Consider the following 18,088-nt stretch of genomic DNA (forward strand, 5'->3'; position numbering starts at 1 on the left):
AAAGTTATTATTGAATTTGCTTCCAGGCAGTGCCTTTCAGGCAGTGCATTCCAGGTCATAATAACTCGCTGCATAAAATTATTTTTTACCTCATCTCGCCTCTGGTTCTTTTGCCAATTACCTTAAATCTGTGTCCCCTGGTTACCAACTCTTATGCCACTGGAATCAGTTTCTCCTTATTTACGCTATCAAAATCCTTCATGATTTTGAACATCTCTATTAAATCTCCCCTTAACCTTCTCTGCTCCAAGAATAGCAATCCCAGCTTTGTTAGTCTGTGCACGTAACTAAAATTCCACATCCCTGGTACCATTCTAGTAAATCTCCTTTGCACCCTCCTTAAGGCCTTGACATCCTTGACAGACTTTAGTGGTGCCCAGAATTGGACACAATACTCCAGCTGGGGCCTAACCAGTGATTTATAAAGGATCAGCATTCTCTATTCCTCTATTAATAAAGCCAAGGATTCCATATGCTTTTTTAACAGCCTTCTCAACTTATCCTGCCACTTTCAAGATTTGCGTACACCCCCTGGTCTCTCTGCTCCTGTACCCACTTTAAAATTGTACCCTTTAGTTTATATTGCCTCTCCTCATACTTCCGACCAAAATACATTACTTCACACTTCTTTGATTAAATTTCATCTGCCCCGTGTCTGCCCATTTTACCAGTCTGTCGATGTCCTCCTGAAGTCTGTTACTATACTCCTCATTGTTTACTACATTTCTGAGTTTTGTATCATCTGTAAACTTTGAAATTATACCCCATTTACCCAAATCCAGGTCATTAATGTACATCAAAGAACAGCAGTGTTCTCAATAACGACCCCTGGGGGACACCACTGTATACATCCTTCCAATCTGAGAAACAACCATTCACTACTACTCTCGGCTTTCTGTCCCTTAGCCAACTTTGTATCCATACTGCCACTGTCCCTTTAATCCCCTGGGCTTCAATTTTGCTAATAAATCTAATATACGGTACTTTATCAAAGTTAAGATAAAAATGTTTTCTGATAACTGAGGCATGAAAGGGGCAGAGTGACCACTCAACCACTGAAGGGTGTTAGATTGGGAGGGGCAAAAATATTTGGGTGAAGAAAATAAATTATGTTGAAGATTTTCTGCTTAAGCCACTATGAAAATCTGTGCTTTTCCCTTGTGGCAACATTACAGTTCTCATCCTTGCAACATGGTATATTTAGTCAGGATGGTGCAATGGTTCTTTGACAGCTCAAACTGTCACATTTCCATAGATTTTGTTAATCAATATGTTTGCTGATTAAATCAAGATTAAAATTCCAAATTTAAATTGCAGATTTTCATGAGAACATAATAGTCTAATATCCACAGCTATGAGTTTCCCGTGGAAACAAAGAGTCAACTTTAATCGCACTGAAGTGGCAGACTTTTAAATGTCGGTTAGACGATGTGGTCTCAGGGCTCAATCAACGTGACAGTGCCAAGTTATGTAATTTGAGAGTCAGGCTAACTCTCCAATGTACTAAAGCCAAGTAATACTGCTCAACACAAGCTCAAGGAGCAGCACCTCATCTTTCGATTAGGCACTTTACAGCCTTCTGGACTCAACATCGAGTTCACCAATTTCAGACCATAACCTCTGCCCCCATTTATTTTGACAGCAGATTCTGATTCTGCTATCCCATTTACACCTCCTCTCGATACATCTTTTGTTTCTTGATTTGGCCCATTACCACTCCCTTTTGCCTGGCACCATCATCCCTTTTGTCATTTAATCTCGTCTGCCTTCCATCCTATCACAGACATCCCTTTTGTTCTTTCCTACCAGCCCCCCTTTCCCTGTTTCTGTACTTGCTTAAAACCTGGTACATCTGTAACATTTTCCAGTTCTGAGGAAAGTTGGCTGGAATTTTCCAGTTTCCCATCCCCGCGGTAGATGATGGGAAGCAGCGTGCGTATGACGTAATGGGCGGGTTCCCTGCCCGGATGTCAGCAGGCAATTGTTGGGTCCAGGTGAGGTGGCTGGTGGGAGGTGGTTCCAAGCCCGGGAGAGGACGTGGTACGATCCACTACCCGGGGAGGAGTCCGATCACCGATCCCGGGGCTGAGGCTGGTCCCTGTCCCCTGGGGGAAAAGCTGCGATCCCTGGGCGGGATGGTGGGGGTGGGGGTTTGGGGAGGTGGATTTGTCCAATCCCTTTCCCCAGAAGGGGTTGGGATCTAATCCCCGACCCCGGGAATGGGCAGGCTGCTGGTGGGGGAAGCACTCCTACTCCTCCCGACCCACAAGTGTCGCTCCCCGAGGCCGTGACTGCCTCGTTGCAGCCACCAGAAATCCCGAGCCGCCTGCAGTAAAACCTGCAAAGCAGGTTAAAGTAGAGGCTTCTGGCCTCCATCATATTTGAACTGACAACCCGCCTTGTCTGAGTAAAAAGTGAAGGTGGGCGGGTTGGGGGGTCACCTTTTGGATTTTTTTTAAAAACACTTTCACTCGCCCCGCCCCACTCCCGCCCTCCCCAACCCACCCGTTTTTTCCTGGACAAATTCCCTCCGTTAACTCCGTTTCCCTCTCCACAGGTGCTGCCTGACCTGCTGGGTGTTTCCAGCATTATTCCACTTTTATTTCAGATTTCCAGCAGCTGCAGGATTTTGCCTTTGTTTTGCAAACCCTAGATTGGATTTGATTTATTGCTGTTATTTCCACCAGTTGTTCTGGAATCTCTTCCTTTGTCATAAATCCCATTGGCTTTGTGGTTGAAAATGTCAAATGGCTTACAATTCCCAAGAACATTCTTCTCATCTCGTTAAATACTGTAAAGCAGCCAGTGTGATTCCCGTCTGTCTCCTCACAGGATTACTAAACATTCAGTATTGCAAAAGTTATACACAATTAGAAAACTTCCACCTTTTAAATATTTCTAGATTGGATCCAAGAGGTCGATTTGCTCTGGCCTAAATCAGGATTGGTTTTCTGCCACAGCTGGCAACCAGATTCAGAATCTCACTTACCCCTTCTCTTCGACTTGCTATTTCTGCTTTGATCTGGTCAGGATTGTACTTTGTGCTGGAGGATGAACCCGAGTACACTGTAAAAACAAAATCAAAATTATGTACTCTGCTCACAAAAAAAGGTTCCCATCTCCCACAAAGAGAAATAAGCACAATGCTGATTACAAATCAGCAGTGGTGGAGCATGGAGTGGCCAACTGGGGTGGAAGGGGACCAAGGAATAATGAGGTAGCAAATCCGAAGGCCAAGCTAGGAACCACACAGACTTGCAGGCCGAACCTGGAGGCCGAAAGGCGGGGAGTGAAATGGAGGGGGTCCTCTCCAAAGCCACATTGGCTGACCTCAAAATGACCCGGGGGGGGGGTGGGGGGTGGGGGGGGGGGGGAAGAGGAGTCATGGCCCACCTGACCCCTCCAAATCAGCACAAAGATTCTTACAAGATCCTGTATTAAAGGCTACCGAGAACATTTTGTAAAGCAGAGCACACTGAAGTGTCATTCAAGGTTATTAGCTCCCTTAAATAAATAGACAATATTTTCTATATATGCTTTTTAAAAGTTTAGCTACAAGTTAATTTTGGCCATAAACTTTTGAACAGCTTAGCAATACTGGAAATAAAAAGCTGGATCAGTAAAAGTGATCATTAAGCTATTGGATTATCGTAAAAATCCAACTAGTTAACTAATGTGCTTTAGGGAAGGAAACCTGCCGTCCTTACCCGGTCTGGCCTCTACGTGACTCCAGTTCCACACCAATGTGGTTGACCCTTTGCGGCCCTAGCAGTATCAAACCATTACAAAGATTACCAACAGCACTGTGGGAGAACCTTCACCATATGAATGAAGCAGTTCAAGAAAGCCCACCACCAGCTTCTCAGGACAACTATGGATGGGCCAGACTGAATTAGAAATAAGATTTCATCAGCTCAGTTTCACACCAGTGATAAGGACTGAACAACTTTGTAGTGCACTGATCCTCATACAACTTAGCAGGGGGTGTTTAATGATGTTCAGTGCTTCCTGAACAGGAGGCAAGACAGACATTCCAGAGCAGCAGTTGAATAACCCTGGGCCATTGCCTCACATCTACTGATGCTGGGCATTGGTAAAATCCTTGGGAGTGCCCGGATTTCTACACTCCTTGTGAATTAAAGAAATGAAAGGAACTCTATAAGTAGGGGCACAGCCAGTCAGTGGGCCTCAGGTGACCGAAGGCTGCATTGGCACACTGAAGGCAGTGTTGGACCTCGTCGTCAATGTCTGCCCTTGCTGACAGTAGGCTCCCAAGGTATGGAAAATGGTCCACATTATCCAAGGCCTCGTCGTGGATTTTGATAATCGGTGGGCAGTGCTGTGTGGCGGGCTCAGGTTGGTAGAGGACCTTTGTCTTACGGATGTTTAGTGCAAGGCCCATACTCTCGTATGCCTCGGTGAAGGTGTCGACGATGGCTTGGAGTTCGGCCTCAGAGTGTGCGCAGACGCAAGTTCATTGATGGTCCAGTTATTGTGCAGTTGAACACACCTTGTGAGCCGCCCCGACCTGTGTGAGAACACCACCGCAGGTCGGGGCTATAAATAGAGCTGGAGCACCGGGCCCTGGAACATGGTGGCGGAGGTGCGGCGAATGAGGGTATGGGGCCCAGAAGAGCCGAGGGTCCGGGGCAGCACAGGCCAACCCATACTGCGATATGTGCGCGCACTAGGTCCGTGCAGCAGAGCAGGTCTCCAGTCGTCCCGGTTAATCCTTGCCACTGGATAAAGGCCTAACTCTGTCAGGCCCATGTGGTGCCTGATGTGCAACGGTCACCATACGTTTAAAAAATCCACGAAAAGGCATCTTCCACCCCCTCAACTGGAGTTCAGAACTGGAACATCGGGTCCTTCATTGAAACATCGCTCATGGAAGCAAGCCATCCTTGGTTGAGGGATGATGATGATGGTGCATAGCAGCATCAACAAAATACATCAGCTTTAGGGAGTGTAATACACGAATGGACCACCTGACATAAATAGTTTGGAAACAAAGGCCATGTGTTAGAAGATGAAGGGATTAGATTGTGCTCAGGTAAACAGCTTGTTTCAACCAAATAGGACCAGGGTCAAAAACTTAAGACCAAAACTAGGTTAGACGTTAAGAGGTGGTTCTTCTCCCAGAGAATAGCGGATCTGAGGAACAGCCTGCTGACTCGTGCGGTAGACATCGATTTGCTAATTCCTTCAAGCGAGAGCTGGACCAGTTTCTGGCTGGGGTGCAAATCACCTCGTACAACAGTTAGGTACTGTATACATTAATCAGGGCTAAAGTGGTCCCTTGGGCTAGTTTTAAGTGCCTAAAGGACAATGTTCTCCCTAATTATTTTTGGGTGCGTGGCTCCTTTAAGGGTCCATTCACAGTTTTTTTTAACCATTGGGCTGCCGAGACCAGCAGAGAGGAGGGAAAGTTGCTAAGGAGGTCAGAGACGAATTTCCCGGGATTATCCACTCCCCCGCCCCCTCCCTCCAATTGTCCTGGGTATTTATGTGTTATTTTTGCCTCTCCTGGAGATTGCCTGGCACAGGTGTGGTGGAGAGTATATGCATCGTGATGCACAAGGTATCGTGGTTGCGTGGGACAGGCTCGATGGGTCAGATGGTCTTTTCCTGTCTGTCAGTGTTCGTGTGTCCATTGCCATCTTCTCCGGACTCATTACCAAGGCACTAGAGGGAATGTGAATCAACAGCAACTTTAAAATATGTGGAGCCACTGTGATGGTGCTATATGATGTACCTTCAAATCAAACATTTTTCTGCTGATGTGGGAAAACGAGGGCGATGGAACCAAGTCAGATAACTGGCCCAAACAAGGTAAAAATAGATTCTTTGAAGCCAAAAATATTAAAATCAAAGCCACTCTGTGGACTTGTGATGGTCTCCCGACACCACTACATTCCTTGTGAATTAAACGACCAAAGGAACGCTATAAGAATGAGCACAGCCAATCAGCTGTGCAGAGCAGCCGCAACAACAGCGATCGGCTTTGGCAAGTGCAGTTCGCGAATGAGTTACCTGGCGGAAAACTGGAAACAAAGGCCACGTGTTATTGGCAACAAAATGGCTACGTTGTTACCTTTGAGTGCCAATCCGAACTTGCTCAGCTTGAGTCATGTTTCTGTTTATGTACCAAACCTCAACATTCCAGCCGGCTGGCTGCATCTGAGATGAGTAATTCCAGTTCCCAGCAGCTCCCCAGAGTGAACTAGCAAGTTAAGGAATGTCAACAGATAAGAGCATGTGGTGCTGGTGGTGGGGACGGGGCAGGGGGAGGGGAAAGGGGATGTGATAGTATAACCTATTTACCAACCACCAATTCATTAATCAAATTTCAAACACCAAAGTACTGGTTGTTTTGAATTCACAATTAAACCATGTTGCATGCTGGGCAGACAATTGGTCTTAAAGTTTGAACATCTGCATTAAACTTCAGTTATGCTGAAGATTGATTTGACTTATTGTAAAGTGCTACTATTTGTTACGGGCTCCCACGGATCTTCACAGAGGTACTTACAGCTAACGTAAGAGATGCTGTCATTCTCGCACAGGTCGTGCAGCTGCTGATACTCTTCCTGCGCGAGCTCCAAGCGCTGCTTTTTCACTTGGTAGATCTCTTTCTTGGCAATCAGAGCCTCCTGGGCCACCACCAAATATTCTTTCAGCATGCGTTCCTGTTCCCGTCGCCATTGCGCCCTGGGGTCTTCAATCTGGGTGACCTCTGTGTTACAATGATTTTGTTAGTACAGAAATCTGAACAGCCCCATACATTTAAAGTTACAGTACAATATCATAAATCATCATGACATCTTCACCCCCTCGTTCAGGGCTGCATTCCACCAGACAATCTTGAGTATGATTGATCAGGCAGCAGAAAAGTAATTTACAGAGAACCATTGAAACATAGGAAATAGGAGCAGGAGTAGGCCATTTAGCCCCTCGAGCCTGCTCCGCCATTCAATATCATGGCTGATCTTCTACCTCAACTCCACCTTCCCATCCTATTCCTATATCCCTCGATTCCATTAGTATCCAAAAATCTATCGATCTCTGTCTTGAATATTCTCAACGACTGAGCATCCACAGCCCTCTGGGGTAGAGAATTCCAAAGATTCACCACCCTCCGAATGAAGAGTTTTCTCCTCATCTTAGTCTTAAATGGCCGACCCCTCATTCAAAGACAGTGACCCCTATTTCTAGATTCCTCAGCCAGGGGAAACATCCTCCTGCATCTACCCTGTCAAGTCCCTTAAGAATATTATACATTTCAATGAGATTATCTCTAAACTTTAGGGAATATAGGCCTCATCTACTCAATTTCTGCTCATTGGACAATCTGCTCATCCCAGGAGTCAGTATAGTACATCTTTGTTACACTCCCTGGAAGGCAAGTATATCCTTCCTTGGATAAGGAGACCAAAACTGTACACACTACTCCAGGAGTAGTCTCACCAAGGGCCTATATAATTATATATATATATATATATATCATACAAATACATCCAACAGAATATATAAAACAAAACATATCAATTTGTACACCAATTGTATAAAAGCATAGATGAAAATAAAATTAAGGAATATCTTTTTTCAAAGGTCGACCTATAATGAACTATTCTCCTTCCAGTGCACCATTTGTCTCTCTCATACACAGATAAATACTGCGCCTTGTTTGCCGCTATCATTGGCCCTGACTTGCATTATTCTCTATTGTAATTTCTGTCCCATATCTTGATACACTGCCAGATCCTGCTCCTTACTAGATCATTACTATAAAAGGATAGTGGAGCCCAAGGATCTTGTCCATTTGCTCTGTTACAACCCAGCTCGAGAAGCATCAAATCTCCTTCCAGTGCACAGGACAGGATTCTAAAACTTGATCATAAATCGATCAAGCATACCTTGTGTAATATATGCAAGCACTCTAAGAACGACTCCACAAGGTAAGGGTATAGTACTTGAACTGTAGTGAGCTTAGTCCATTTATTGCAGCACCTTGAGCGAGGACACAATGAGGTGAGCTCCCTTTTATACTCGGTTACCTGCAGTGTGCAGGTGACCCTTTGGTCTCCACCAGTAGCAACCTCTGGTGGTACAGGTATGGTGTATACAGTGTGAAGGTACATTCAGTGGTCTAGTGTTACAGTATATACATTAACATACATAACAACACCCCCCCCCCTAAGTCTTGTGCCACAGGCTTTTGCACTGTGTTCTCTGGCCCCCAACTTGAGTGCCCAAAGCCCTTGCACCTTGTCTTTGCCAGGGAATGGCTGTCTCCCTGTGGACCCCCAAGTCCTTATTGCCATGACATTGGGAAGTGGTCGGTAGTGGACAGTTGGAAGTTGTAGTGAGGGTTGTGTGGGTTCTGGGTGTGATCCATGTGTTCATGGCTACATACATCCATTTCCACCCCCACCCCCATACATGGACCATGTGTGGGGCTCAACACCTGCATTGGCATACATGTAGAGCGAGTAAGGAATCAGGTTGACTATGTCACTGTTTTTGAGTTCAGCAGTGGTGGAGCAAGTACAGGTTATAGGTAAGGTACATACATTATATTGTCTGGGTGGGTGAGGACGTTTTGTGCTTGGCAGAGACACAGGGTGGTGTGGCCTCCCTGTCCTCCATTGAGGGCTGCAGGGTCACCCTGCTGTCCTTCATGGGTGGTGAAAGGCTGGTCATCCCAGGTCCCACCAGGAAGGCTGGAGGATACTGGCCCCTTGCTCCCGGTGCTGGTCCTGGTAGCCAGGGCTGATCTGGGGCAGGTTGCCAGTGGTGGTGGCTGTGCCATCCATTGATCACTGGCCCTGCAGTGGGTATGCTCCCACTGTGTGTGTGTGCACCCTCCCTGGGGCATCACATTGGTCCCAGAGGCGCAGGCTACATGATCGGGTAGCCCGCTGGACCTGGGTGTTTCCCACAGGGGGTTTCCTTTGGCCTTGTCAGCATACATGTAGAACCCGGCATCATTTCTCATTTCATCATTCGTCTTCATGATACATTGGCTCCGACTTTCACATTTGTCCAATATAGCACTTTCCTGCGTGCGATCTCTGTATCTCTGTACAGGGTTACAATTGGATGCCTGCCTTTGTTAATTACATTTGTTTCATTAACATTACCAGCCTCACTGTTCAGCCGTACGAATTTGTCACTTACATCACTTTTTTTGAGTACTATCAGCATTTCCGTGCAAGGTTACATTTGGATACCTGTCTTTATTAGTTACATTTCTCTCGTTAGCATTACCGGCATCACTGTTTATAGACTTGCATTCGTTAATTATACCTTTATTAGTATCATCAGCATCGCTGTACAAAGAGTGGAACTGTCCCTTTAATTGTTTCAGGTTGCAGTCTCCTTTAAAAAGGGCTTTGCAATCTTTACCCCAATCCAGTTCATTGCTCGGCTTCATGTGTTGCTCCCTCAACTCTGCTCCTTGTGGTCTGGTCGAGGCTATTTTGATTTCAGGCGCTTCACCTCGTGATGTGGTCGCCATCTTTTTCTCCACGAGGTAGGCTGCGGCGATCCTTTTCTCCCCAGGTTCTGCCACGGAGGCCGGGAATTTACCTTCTGCATCCATTTTCTTCCCTCAGGGTCCTGCCACTGAAGCCCGGAAGGTGAGATCTGGTCGTTCAGGTTGGATCATCTCACCTTTGAGTTGTGCAGTCGTTGCCACTCAGTCGAGCTGGACGGTAGGATTTCCACATGCTGCGATGGATCCAAGTTTGGGGCCGCGTAGAACATCGATCGCCGAGGGCTGGAGGCTTTCCCCGCTCCAAGGGATTTGGATTTGCTTCATCCATCTTCTTCCCAGCGCCGTTGGATCATCACCGGCAACAATTCACAATGGACAATGCCAACGACTGGGATGGTGTCTTTTGTGTAAGTGAGCAACTGCGCCTGGATTGGGAACATTTTTGGTCATTTGGCGGGATTGTCCCAGAGTTTCTCGAGGCTGTCTGGTTCATCAGCGATTGGCTCGCCCCGGTGTCGATCTCCAGCGTTGATTTCTACTTCCATTTTCCATACACCTCTTCCAGGGGCTGAGCCACTTCATCTTCATCAGCGCTGGAGCCCGGGTGATCAGCGACACGGAGAGTAAAATTTCTTCTACACATTAGCTGGAGATGACCTTTAGTGTTGCAGCCTTTTCAAGTATAGTCTTTGTATCGGCACTGGTGGGCCCAGTGGTTTCCTCCACAGCGCCAGCACGGGGCTAGCCGGTTGGCCCCATGTGGTGGACTCAGGGTTACGGGACTCGGGACAGCAGCCTTGGCCTCTGAAGGCGGCAATCGGTTCACTGTACTCGTCGGGTTAAAGTCCTGGAGGTGAGTCATCATCTTCTTGGAGTCCCAGACCGAAATCATGAATGCCCGGCTCACTTTGATTGCGGACACTACGGTCACCCTGCAGAAGGCAGAGTGCAGCTTGTGGAGGAGGCCCTCGTGGCCGATTCCAATAACGAAGATGTCCCTTAGTGCTTCGGTGAGGTGGTCGCCAAAATCACATGGTGCAGCCAATCGTCTCAGGTCTGCAGCATATTTAGCAATTTCTTGGCCTTCAGGTCGCCGATGGGTGTAGAATCGGTGTCTGGCTGTGAGGTTGCTCTCTTTAGGTTTGAGCTGTTCCTGTGTTATTGTTACGAGCTCCGCATAAGTCTTGCCTGTCGTCTTCGCTGGGGCTAGCAGGTCCCTGACGAGGCCATGGACAGTGGGTCCACAACTGCTGAGCAGGACAGCTCTGCACTTATCAGCCAGCGAGGTCGGTGTGTCTCCAGCCAGGTTGTTCACAATGAAGAAGTGTTCGAGCCTTTCCACAAAGGCCTCCCAATCTTCCCCATCAGCGAATTGTTGGAGGTTGCTTAGGTTAGACATGTTGTGCTTTATCTGAAATTGCTCTCCCCTACAATAAAATAAGTTTTATTCCCATGAACAAAAATAGTGCACTGACTATTTTTGAAGGTAAATTTGGGGTGGAGTGTGCTGGAGGTGTGGGATAGTGGCAACGCACGCTTTGATGACGCGCTTGCTGTGGTCGGCAGCAGCAGGGCGGAAGTGGGGACAGGCCGAAAAATCCCCAAGCTGAATTTGGGTTGTGGCGGCCAATGGACTGCAACGTGGCGGCCACTCGATTCCGCCACAAAACGGCGATAACAGGCCTTATCCGCATTGTTGTGTATTTAACCCTTTGTAACCTGTATGACATCTGACCACCAGAGAGCCCACCTGTTGGAGTCCAAAGGATCCCAGCATCCCTTGGGAGCACAGTATATAAGCAGGCCACCTTCGAGGTACCTGCACTCTGGAGTCTTATTAAAGGAGCTAAGGTCACACTTGCTCATTGTACACAGTACTCAGTTTCATTCTTTATTATAAGTGTACCACGCACCCTGATTTTTGGCCCCTGAGCCTCCACAGCCCTCTCACATTAAGTGAGATCAATAGATTTTTGCTGGGTAAGGGCACCAAGGGATTATGGAGCAAAGGTGGGTAAATGAGATAGAGCTACAAATCAGACACAATCTAATCCAATGGTTCAAAGTGCTGATGGCCTACTCCTGCCCTAACGTTCCTGAACCCCAACAACAAACAGGAAGTGTCTTTGAAGCCAGTACTTCCAAAAGTAGCAAAGTCTAGCTCAACCACTTTGGAGAAAAAGATTCCCAGGTGCTCCGTACCTTCCCCAGTATGGCGATTGGGACTTTACTGTATATTCCCAAGTACAGCTCGGGTACATTGCTTTGACTTATATACATTTAAAACACTGCCAGATCATGGTGTTTTTCTTTCATAGACTTGTAGCAAGGAGCGATTTTTTGTTAATTAATGTACATATAGAAAATAGGTTTGATTCTGGCCAATATTTATCCCTCAGCCATCATCATTAAAAGCAGATGATCTGGTCATTATCACATTGCTGTTTGTGGGAGCTTGCTGTGCGGAAATTGGCTGCTGCGTTTCCCACATTATTCCAGTGACTACACTCCAAAAGTCCTTCATTGGCTGTACAGTGCATTGGGACAATCAGAGTTGTGAAAGATGCTACATAAATGTAAGTTCTTTTTTACTTTGTGTTGTTTCTTCCCGTACCTTTTTCTCTCTCTTTTTATCTCAACTTTTAGCTTTTAGTTCGATGAAGGGTATACATCCAAAATATTAACATGTCTTTTACCTCAGACTTACTAAAAATCTGTTTGCGTCATAAAGAAAAATAAATCAGAGCTGTAACAAAATCACAAAAAAAACAATCCGACTACATTTGGCAAAAGAATCAGGGGAGATGAGGGGATTTTATTTACGCAGCGAGTTGGTAAGATCTGGAATGTTGTGCCTGAAAGGGAAGTGAACCCGACCTGGGAGCAGACACCAGCAGCAGCAACAGGGATAAAAGCAGCGAGCCACCGCAGGGAGCACCGCGAGCCATTCTGATAGGGGGACCAAACTGTGACATCATCGGAATCCAGACAGCTGATTGGCTGCGTATCTTGGATAGAGGTCAAGGACCTGGAGCAAGGTCGGGAGGAGCGGGACCCGGGAGTGAGGTCGGGGCCCAGGAGCGGGGTCGGGGTCAGGAGTGGCACAGCATGGACCAGCAGCGGGGTCGGGGCCCAGGGAAGGTGCAACAGTGAGGTCGGGAGGACTAGACTGCATCCTATGAAATCCAGGGAGAGAGGACCTGCAAGAAGGATGGAGGAGGACAGTAGGAATATGTTTGTGTGTGTGCACTAGGCCTATGCAGCAGAGTCTGGTCTCCAATCGTCTTGGATCCCCTTGCCATTGGACCAAGACCTTGCTCTGTCAAGCCCGTGCGGTGGCTGGTGTGCAACAGCCACCCCACGATAAAAGAACTCACGTACAAGCATCTTCCACCCTTGAAGATGAAGTTCGAGACCTAGAACGTCAGGACCCTCATGGACAATCCTATCAGCAACAGACCGGAATGCTGAACCGCCATCGTTGCCTGGGAACTCAGATGTTTCGACATAGACATCGCCACCTTAAGCAAGACTCGGCGGGCAGGGGAAGGCCACCACAAGGAACAAGGTGGTGGTTACATCTTCTTTTGGAAAAGTAAATCAGAAGAAGAACGCTGCCACTATGGGGTAGGCTTCGCCATAAAAAATGAGCTAGTCGGGCGTCTCAGAGACTCACCCTGTGTGATAAACGAAAGCCTCATAAACCTCTGGTTCACCCTAGCCTGGAACCAGTGCGCTTCGGTCATCAGTGTGTACGCCCCAACACTGGAAGCTACAGACGAGACCAAAGAGGAATTCTACTCCAGCCTCAAACAATCTCTGTCCCGAGTCCCAACGGGCAACAAGCTGATCCTCCTTAACACCAGTTGGAAAGGACACAGACCTCTAGGGAGGTGTGATCGGCAGAGAGGGGGTCGGGAAAACCAATTCCAACGGTACCCTCCTCCTGACAAAATGCTTAGAACATGGCCTTGTCATATCCAACAACTTGTTGTGTCAGAGGGACGAGTACAAGGCTTCATGGCAGCACCCTCGCTCCAAGCACTGGCACCTGCTCGACTACGTCATCTTCCGAGCGAGGGACCGCAAGGACATCTGCATCACCCACACCGTGACAGGAGCTGACTACTGCTGGACGGACCACCACCTAATCCGCTCTGACATCTCCATCAATGTAGCCCCAAAACAGCAGCGGCAACAGAAACAATGCCGCAGGAAAATAAACGCTGGAGCACTCAAAGATCCTGTTAAGAAAGCTCTATTCAGCCAGCGCCTCACAACCAACCTGACGACTCCCAGTGATCCAGAGACACAGAGTGTCCACAGCACCTGGTCTGCCCTCAAGGCCTTCGTAATTAGCACCTGTGAGGAGACGCTTGGTCACTCGACCAGGTAACACCAAGACTGGTTGGACGAGAACGACCAGGAGATCCAGGAGCTAATAAGCTGCAAGCGCAAGGCATTCTTGAACTGGAAATAGCATCACAACTCAAGAACAAGAAAACAGCTCTACAGATGTCTGAAGGCCAAGATCCAACAAAAACTCGTGACCTAAATAATAGATGGTGGGTGGAGAAAGCATAGGAGATCCAGCAACTAGCTGACAACCATGGATACTTCAGCGCAGTCAAGACCACCTACGGCCCAAGCACCCAAGGCCCTAACCCACTGCAGGCCAAGAACGCAGAGGTACTCATCAAGGACAGAGAGGCAGTCAATTGCCGCTGGAAGGAGCACTTCGAAGATCTCCTTAACTGAGACTCTGTCTTCGACGAGAGTGTACTCGACTCGGGAGCAGCAGCGGGAGCGGGTGGACCTGTGAGGGAAGCGTCGGCAGCAGAATGCTTCAATAAAGCCCGAGGCTCGAGGCCCAGACCGAGCTAGTCAGGAGCAGCAGCGGGAGTGGGTGGACCTGTGAGGTAAGCGGGGTCAAAAGTAAGAAAGAAGTAAAAAGTAATCCAAGTGTGATGTCACAGCCAAGAGTGTAAGTGATTGGCTGGTTGAGTGGTGAGTAGTTTTATTTTTCTTCATCTTTTCTTAGTAGTAAGAAACCTTGTCATTATTGCCAAATTAAGTAATTTAAGGGTTAAGTCATGGCAGGAGAGCCTAGACCAGTGTCATGCTCCATCTGTGCTATGTGGGAAATCAGGGATGCTTCCAGTGTCCCTGACTACTATGTGTGCAGGAAGTGTATCCAGCTGCAGCTCCTGACAGACCGCACTGCAGCACTAGAGCTGCGCATGGATTCACTCTAGAGCATCCGCGATGCTGAGGATGTCGTGAATAGCACGTTTAGTGAGTTGGTCACACCGCAGGTAAAGGTTACACAGGCAGATAGGGAATTGGTGATCATCAAGCAGAGCAGTGGAAGGAAGGTAGTGCAGGGGTCCCCTGCAGTCATCTCCCACCAAGACAGATACACCGTTTTGGGTACTGTTGGGGGAGATGACTCATCAGGGGAAGGCAGCAGCAGCCAAGTTCATGACACCACGGGTGGCTCTGCTGCACAGGAGGGCAGGAAAAGAGTAGGAGAGCTATAGTGGTAAGGGATTCTATTGTAAGGGGAATAGATAGGTGTTTCTGCGGCCACAAACGAGACTCCAGGATAGTATGTTGCCTCCCCGGTGCAAGGGTCAAGGATGTCTCGGAGCGGCTGCAGGGCATTCTGGAGGGGGAGGGTGAACAGCCAGTTGTTATGGTGCATATAGGTACCAAAGATATAGGTAAAAAACGGGATGTGGTCCTACAAGCTGAATTTAGGGAGCTAGGAGTTAAATTAAAAAGTAGGACCTCAAAAGGTACTAGTCAGAGTAGAAATAGCAGGATAGTTAAGATGAATACGTGGCTTGAGGAATGGTGCAAGAGGGAGGGATTCAAATTCCTGGGACATTGGAACCGGTTCTGGGGGAGGTGGGACCAGTACAAACCGGACATTCTGCATCTGGGCAGAACCAGAACTGATGTCCTAGGCAGAGTGTTTGCTAGTGCTGTTGGGAAGAGTTTAAACTAAAAAGGCAGGGGGATGGGAATCTATACAGGGAGGCAGAGGGAAGTAAAAAGGTGGCAGAAGCAAAAGGTAGGAAGGAAAAAAGCAAGAGTGGAGGGCAGAGAAATCAAGCGCAATAGTCAAAAAGGGCCACATTACAACATAATTCTGAAAGGACAAAGAGTGAAGGCTCTGAGTCTCAATGCGAGCAGCATTCATAATAAGGTGGATGATTTGACTGCGCAGATAGCTGTTAATGGATATTATGTAATTGAGATTACGGAGACATGGCTCCAAGGTAACCAAGGCCGGGAACTCAACATCCAGGGGTATTAAATACTCAGGAAGGACAGACAGGAAGGAAAAGGAGGTGAGGTAGCGTTACTGGTTTAAAAAGAGGAGATTAACGCAATAGTAATGAAGGACATTAGCCTGGATGATGTGGAATCTATATGGGTAGAGCTGCGAAACATCAAAGGGCAGAAAAAATTAGTGGGAGTTGTGTACAGACCACCAAATAGTAGTAGGGAGGTTGGGGATAGCATCAAACAGGAAATTAGGGACGCGTGCAATAAGGGTACAGCAGTTATCATGGGTGACTTTAACCTACATATTGATTGGGCTAACCAAACTGGTAGCAGTACTGTGGAGGAGGATTTCCTGGAGTGTGTAAGGGATGGTTTTCTAGACCAATATGTCGAGGAACCAACGAGAGAGCAGGCCATCCTAGACTGGGTCTTGTGTAACGAGAGAGGATTAATTAGCAATCTGATCGTGCGGGGCCCTTTGGGGAAGAGTGACCATAATATGGCAGAATTCTTCATTAAGATGGAGAGTGACACAGTTAAGTCAGAGATTAGGGTCCTGAACTTAAAGAAAGGAAACATCGATGGTATGAGACGTGAATTGGCTAGGATAGACTAGAGAATGATACTTAAAGGGTCGACGGTGGATAGGCAATGGCAGACATTTAAATATCACATGGATGAACTACAACAATTGTACATCCTTGTGTGGTATGAATAAAAAAGGGAAGGTGGCTCAACCGTGGCTAACAAGGGAAATTAGGGAAAGTGTTAAATTCCAAGGAAGAGGCATAAAAATTGGCCAGAAAAAACAACAAACTAGAGGACTGGGAGAAATTTAGAATTCAGCAATGGAGGACTAAGGGTTTAATTAGGAGGGGGAAAAGAGAGTACGAGAGGAAGCTTGCAAGGAACATAAAAACTGACTGCAAAAGCTTCTATAGATATGTGGAGAAAAAGTTTAGTGAAGACTAATGTAGGTCCCTTGCGGTCAGAATCAGGGGAATTCATAATGGGGAACAAGGAAATGGCAGACCAATTGAACAAATACATTCATTCTGCCTTCACTAAGGAAGACACGAATAACCTCCCAAAAACACTTGGGGACCGAGGGTCTAGCGAGAAGGGGAAACTGAGGGAAATCCTTATTAGTCAGGAAATGGTGTTAGGGAAATTGAAGGGACTGAAGGCCGTTAAATCCCCAGGGCCTGATAGGCTGCATCCCAGAGTACTTAAGGAAGTGGCCCTAGAAATACTGGATGAATTGGTAGTCATTTTCCAACATTCTATAGAATCTGGTTCAGTTCCTATGGATTGGAGGGTAGCTAATGTAACCCCACTTTTTAAAAAAAGGAGGGAGAGGGGAAACAGGGAATTATAGACCAGTCAGCCGGACATCGGTGGTGGGGAAAATGTTGGAATCAATTATTAAAGATGTAATAACAGCGCATTTGGAAAGCAGTGGCAGGATCTGTCCAAGTCAGCATGGATTTATGAAAGGGAAATCATGCTTGATAAATAATCTGGAATCTTTTGAGGATGTAACTAGTAGAGTGGACAAGGGAGAACCAGTGGATGTGGTGTATTTGGACTTTCAAAAGGCTTTTGACAAGGTCCCACACAAGAGATTAGTGTGTAAAATTAAGGCACATGGTATTGGGGGTAATGTATTGACATGGATAGAGAACTGGTTGACAGACAGGAAGCAAAGAGTGGGAATAAATGGGTCCTTTTCAGAATGGCAGGCAGTGACTAGTGGGGTGCCGCAGGGTTCAGTGCTGGGACCCCAGCTATTTACAATATACATTAATGATTTAGACGAAGGAATTGAATGTAATATCTCCAAGTTTGCAGATGACACTAAGCTGGGTGGCAGTGCGAACTGCGAGGAGGATGTTACAGGGGGCCTTGGATAGGTTAGGTGAATGGGCAGATGCAGTATAATGAGGATAAGTGTGAGGTTATCCACTTTGGTGGCAAAAACAGGAAGGCAGATTATCTGAATGGTAACAGACTAGTAAAAGTGGAGGTGCAACGAGACCTGGGTGTCATGGTATATCAGTCATTGAAGGTTGGCGTGCAGGTACAGCAGGCAGTAAAGAAAGCAGATGGCACGTTGGCCTTCATAGCGAGAGGATTTGAGTACAGGGGCAGGGAGGTGTTGCTACAGTTGTACAGGGCCTTGGTGAGGGCACACCTTGAGTATTGTGTGCAGTTTTGGTCTCCTAATCTGAGGAAGGACATTCTTGCTATTGAGGGAGTGCAGCGAAGGTTCACCAGACTGATTCCCGGGATGGC

At 47.2% G+C, this 18,088-nt stretch overlaps 1 protein-coding gene across 2 annotated transcripts in view; it reads right to left on the minus strand.

Annotated features, from left to right (window-relative positions):
* Positions 1-18,088, minus strand: part of wwc3 (WWC family member 3) — a 252,076-nt gene that overhangs the window by 103,158 nt on the left and 130,830 nt on the right. For both annotated transcript variants that reach the window (XM_070893996.1, XM_070893995.1), the window contains exons 3-4: positions 6,533-6,736; positions 2,990-3,066 (exon numbers count right to left, since the gene is read on the minus strand). In XM_070893996.1, the coding sequence (XP_070750097.1) occupies positions 2,990-3,066; positions 6,533-6,736 (281 nt within the window). The remainder of the gene's footprint in view (positions 1-2,989; positions 3,067-6,532; positions 6,737-18,088) is intronic.

This window comes from Pristiophorus japonicus, chromosome 11, assembly GCF_044704955.1.
Source record: "Pristiophorus japonicus isolate sPriJap1 chromosome 11, sPriJap1.hap1, whole genome shotgun sequence".
NCBI classification, from domain to species: Eukaryota; Metazoa; Chordata; class Chondrichthyes; family Pristiophoridae; genus Pristiophorus; species Pristiophorus japonicus.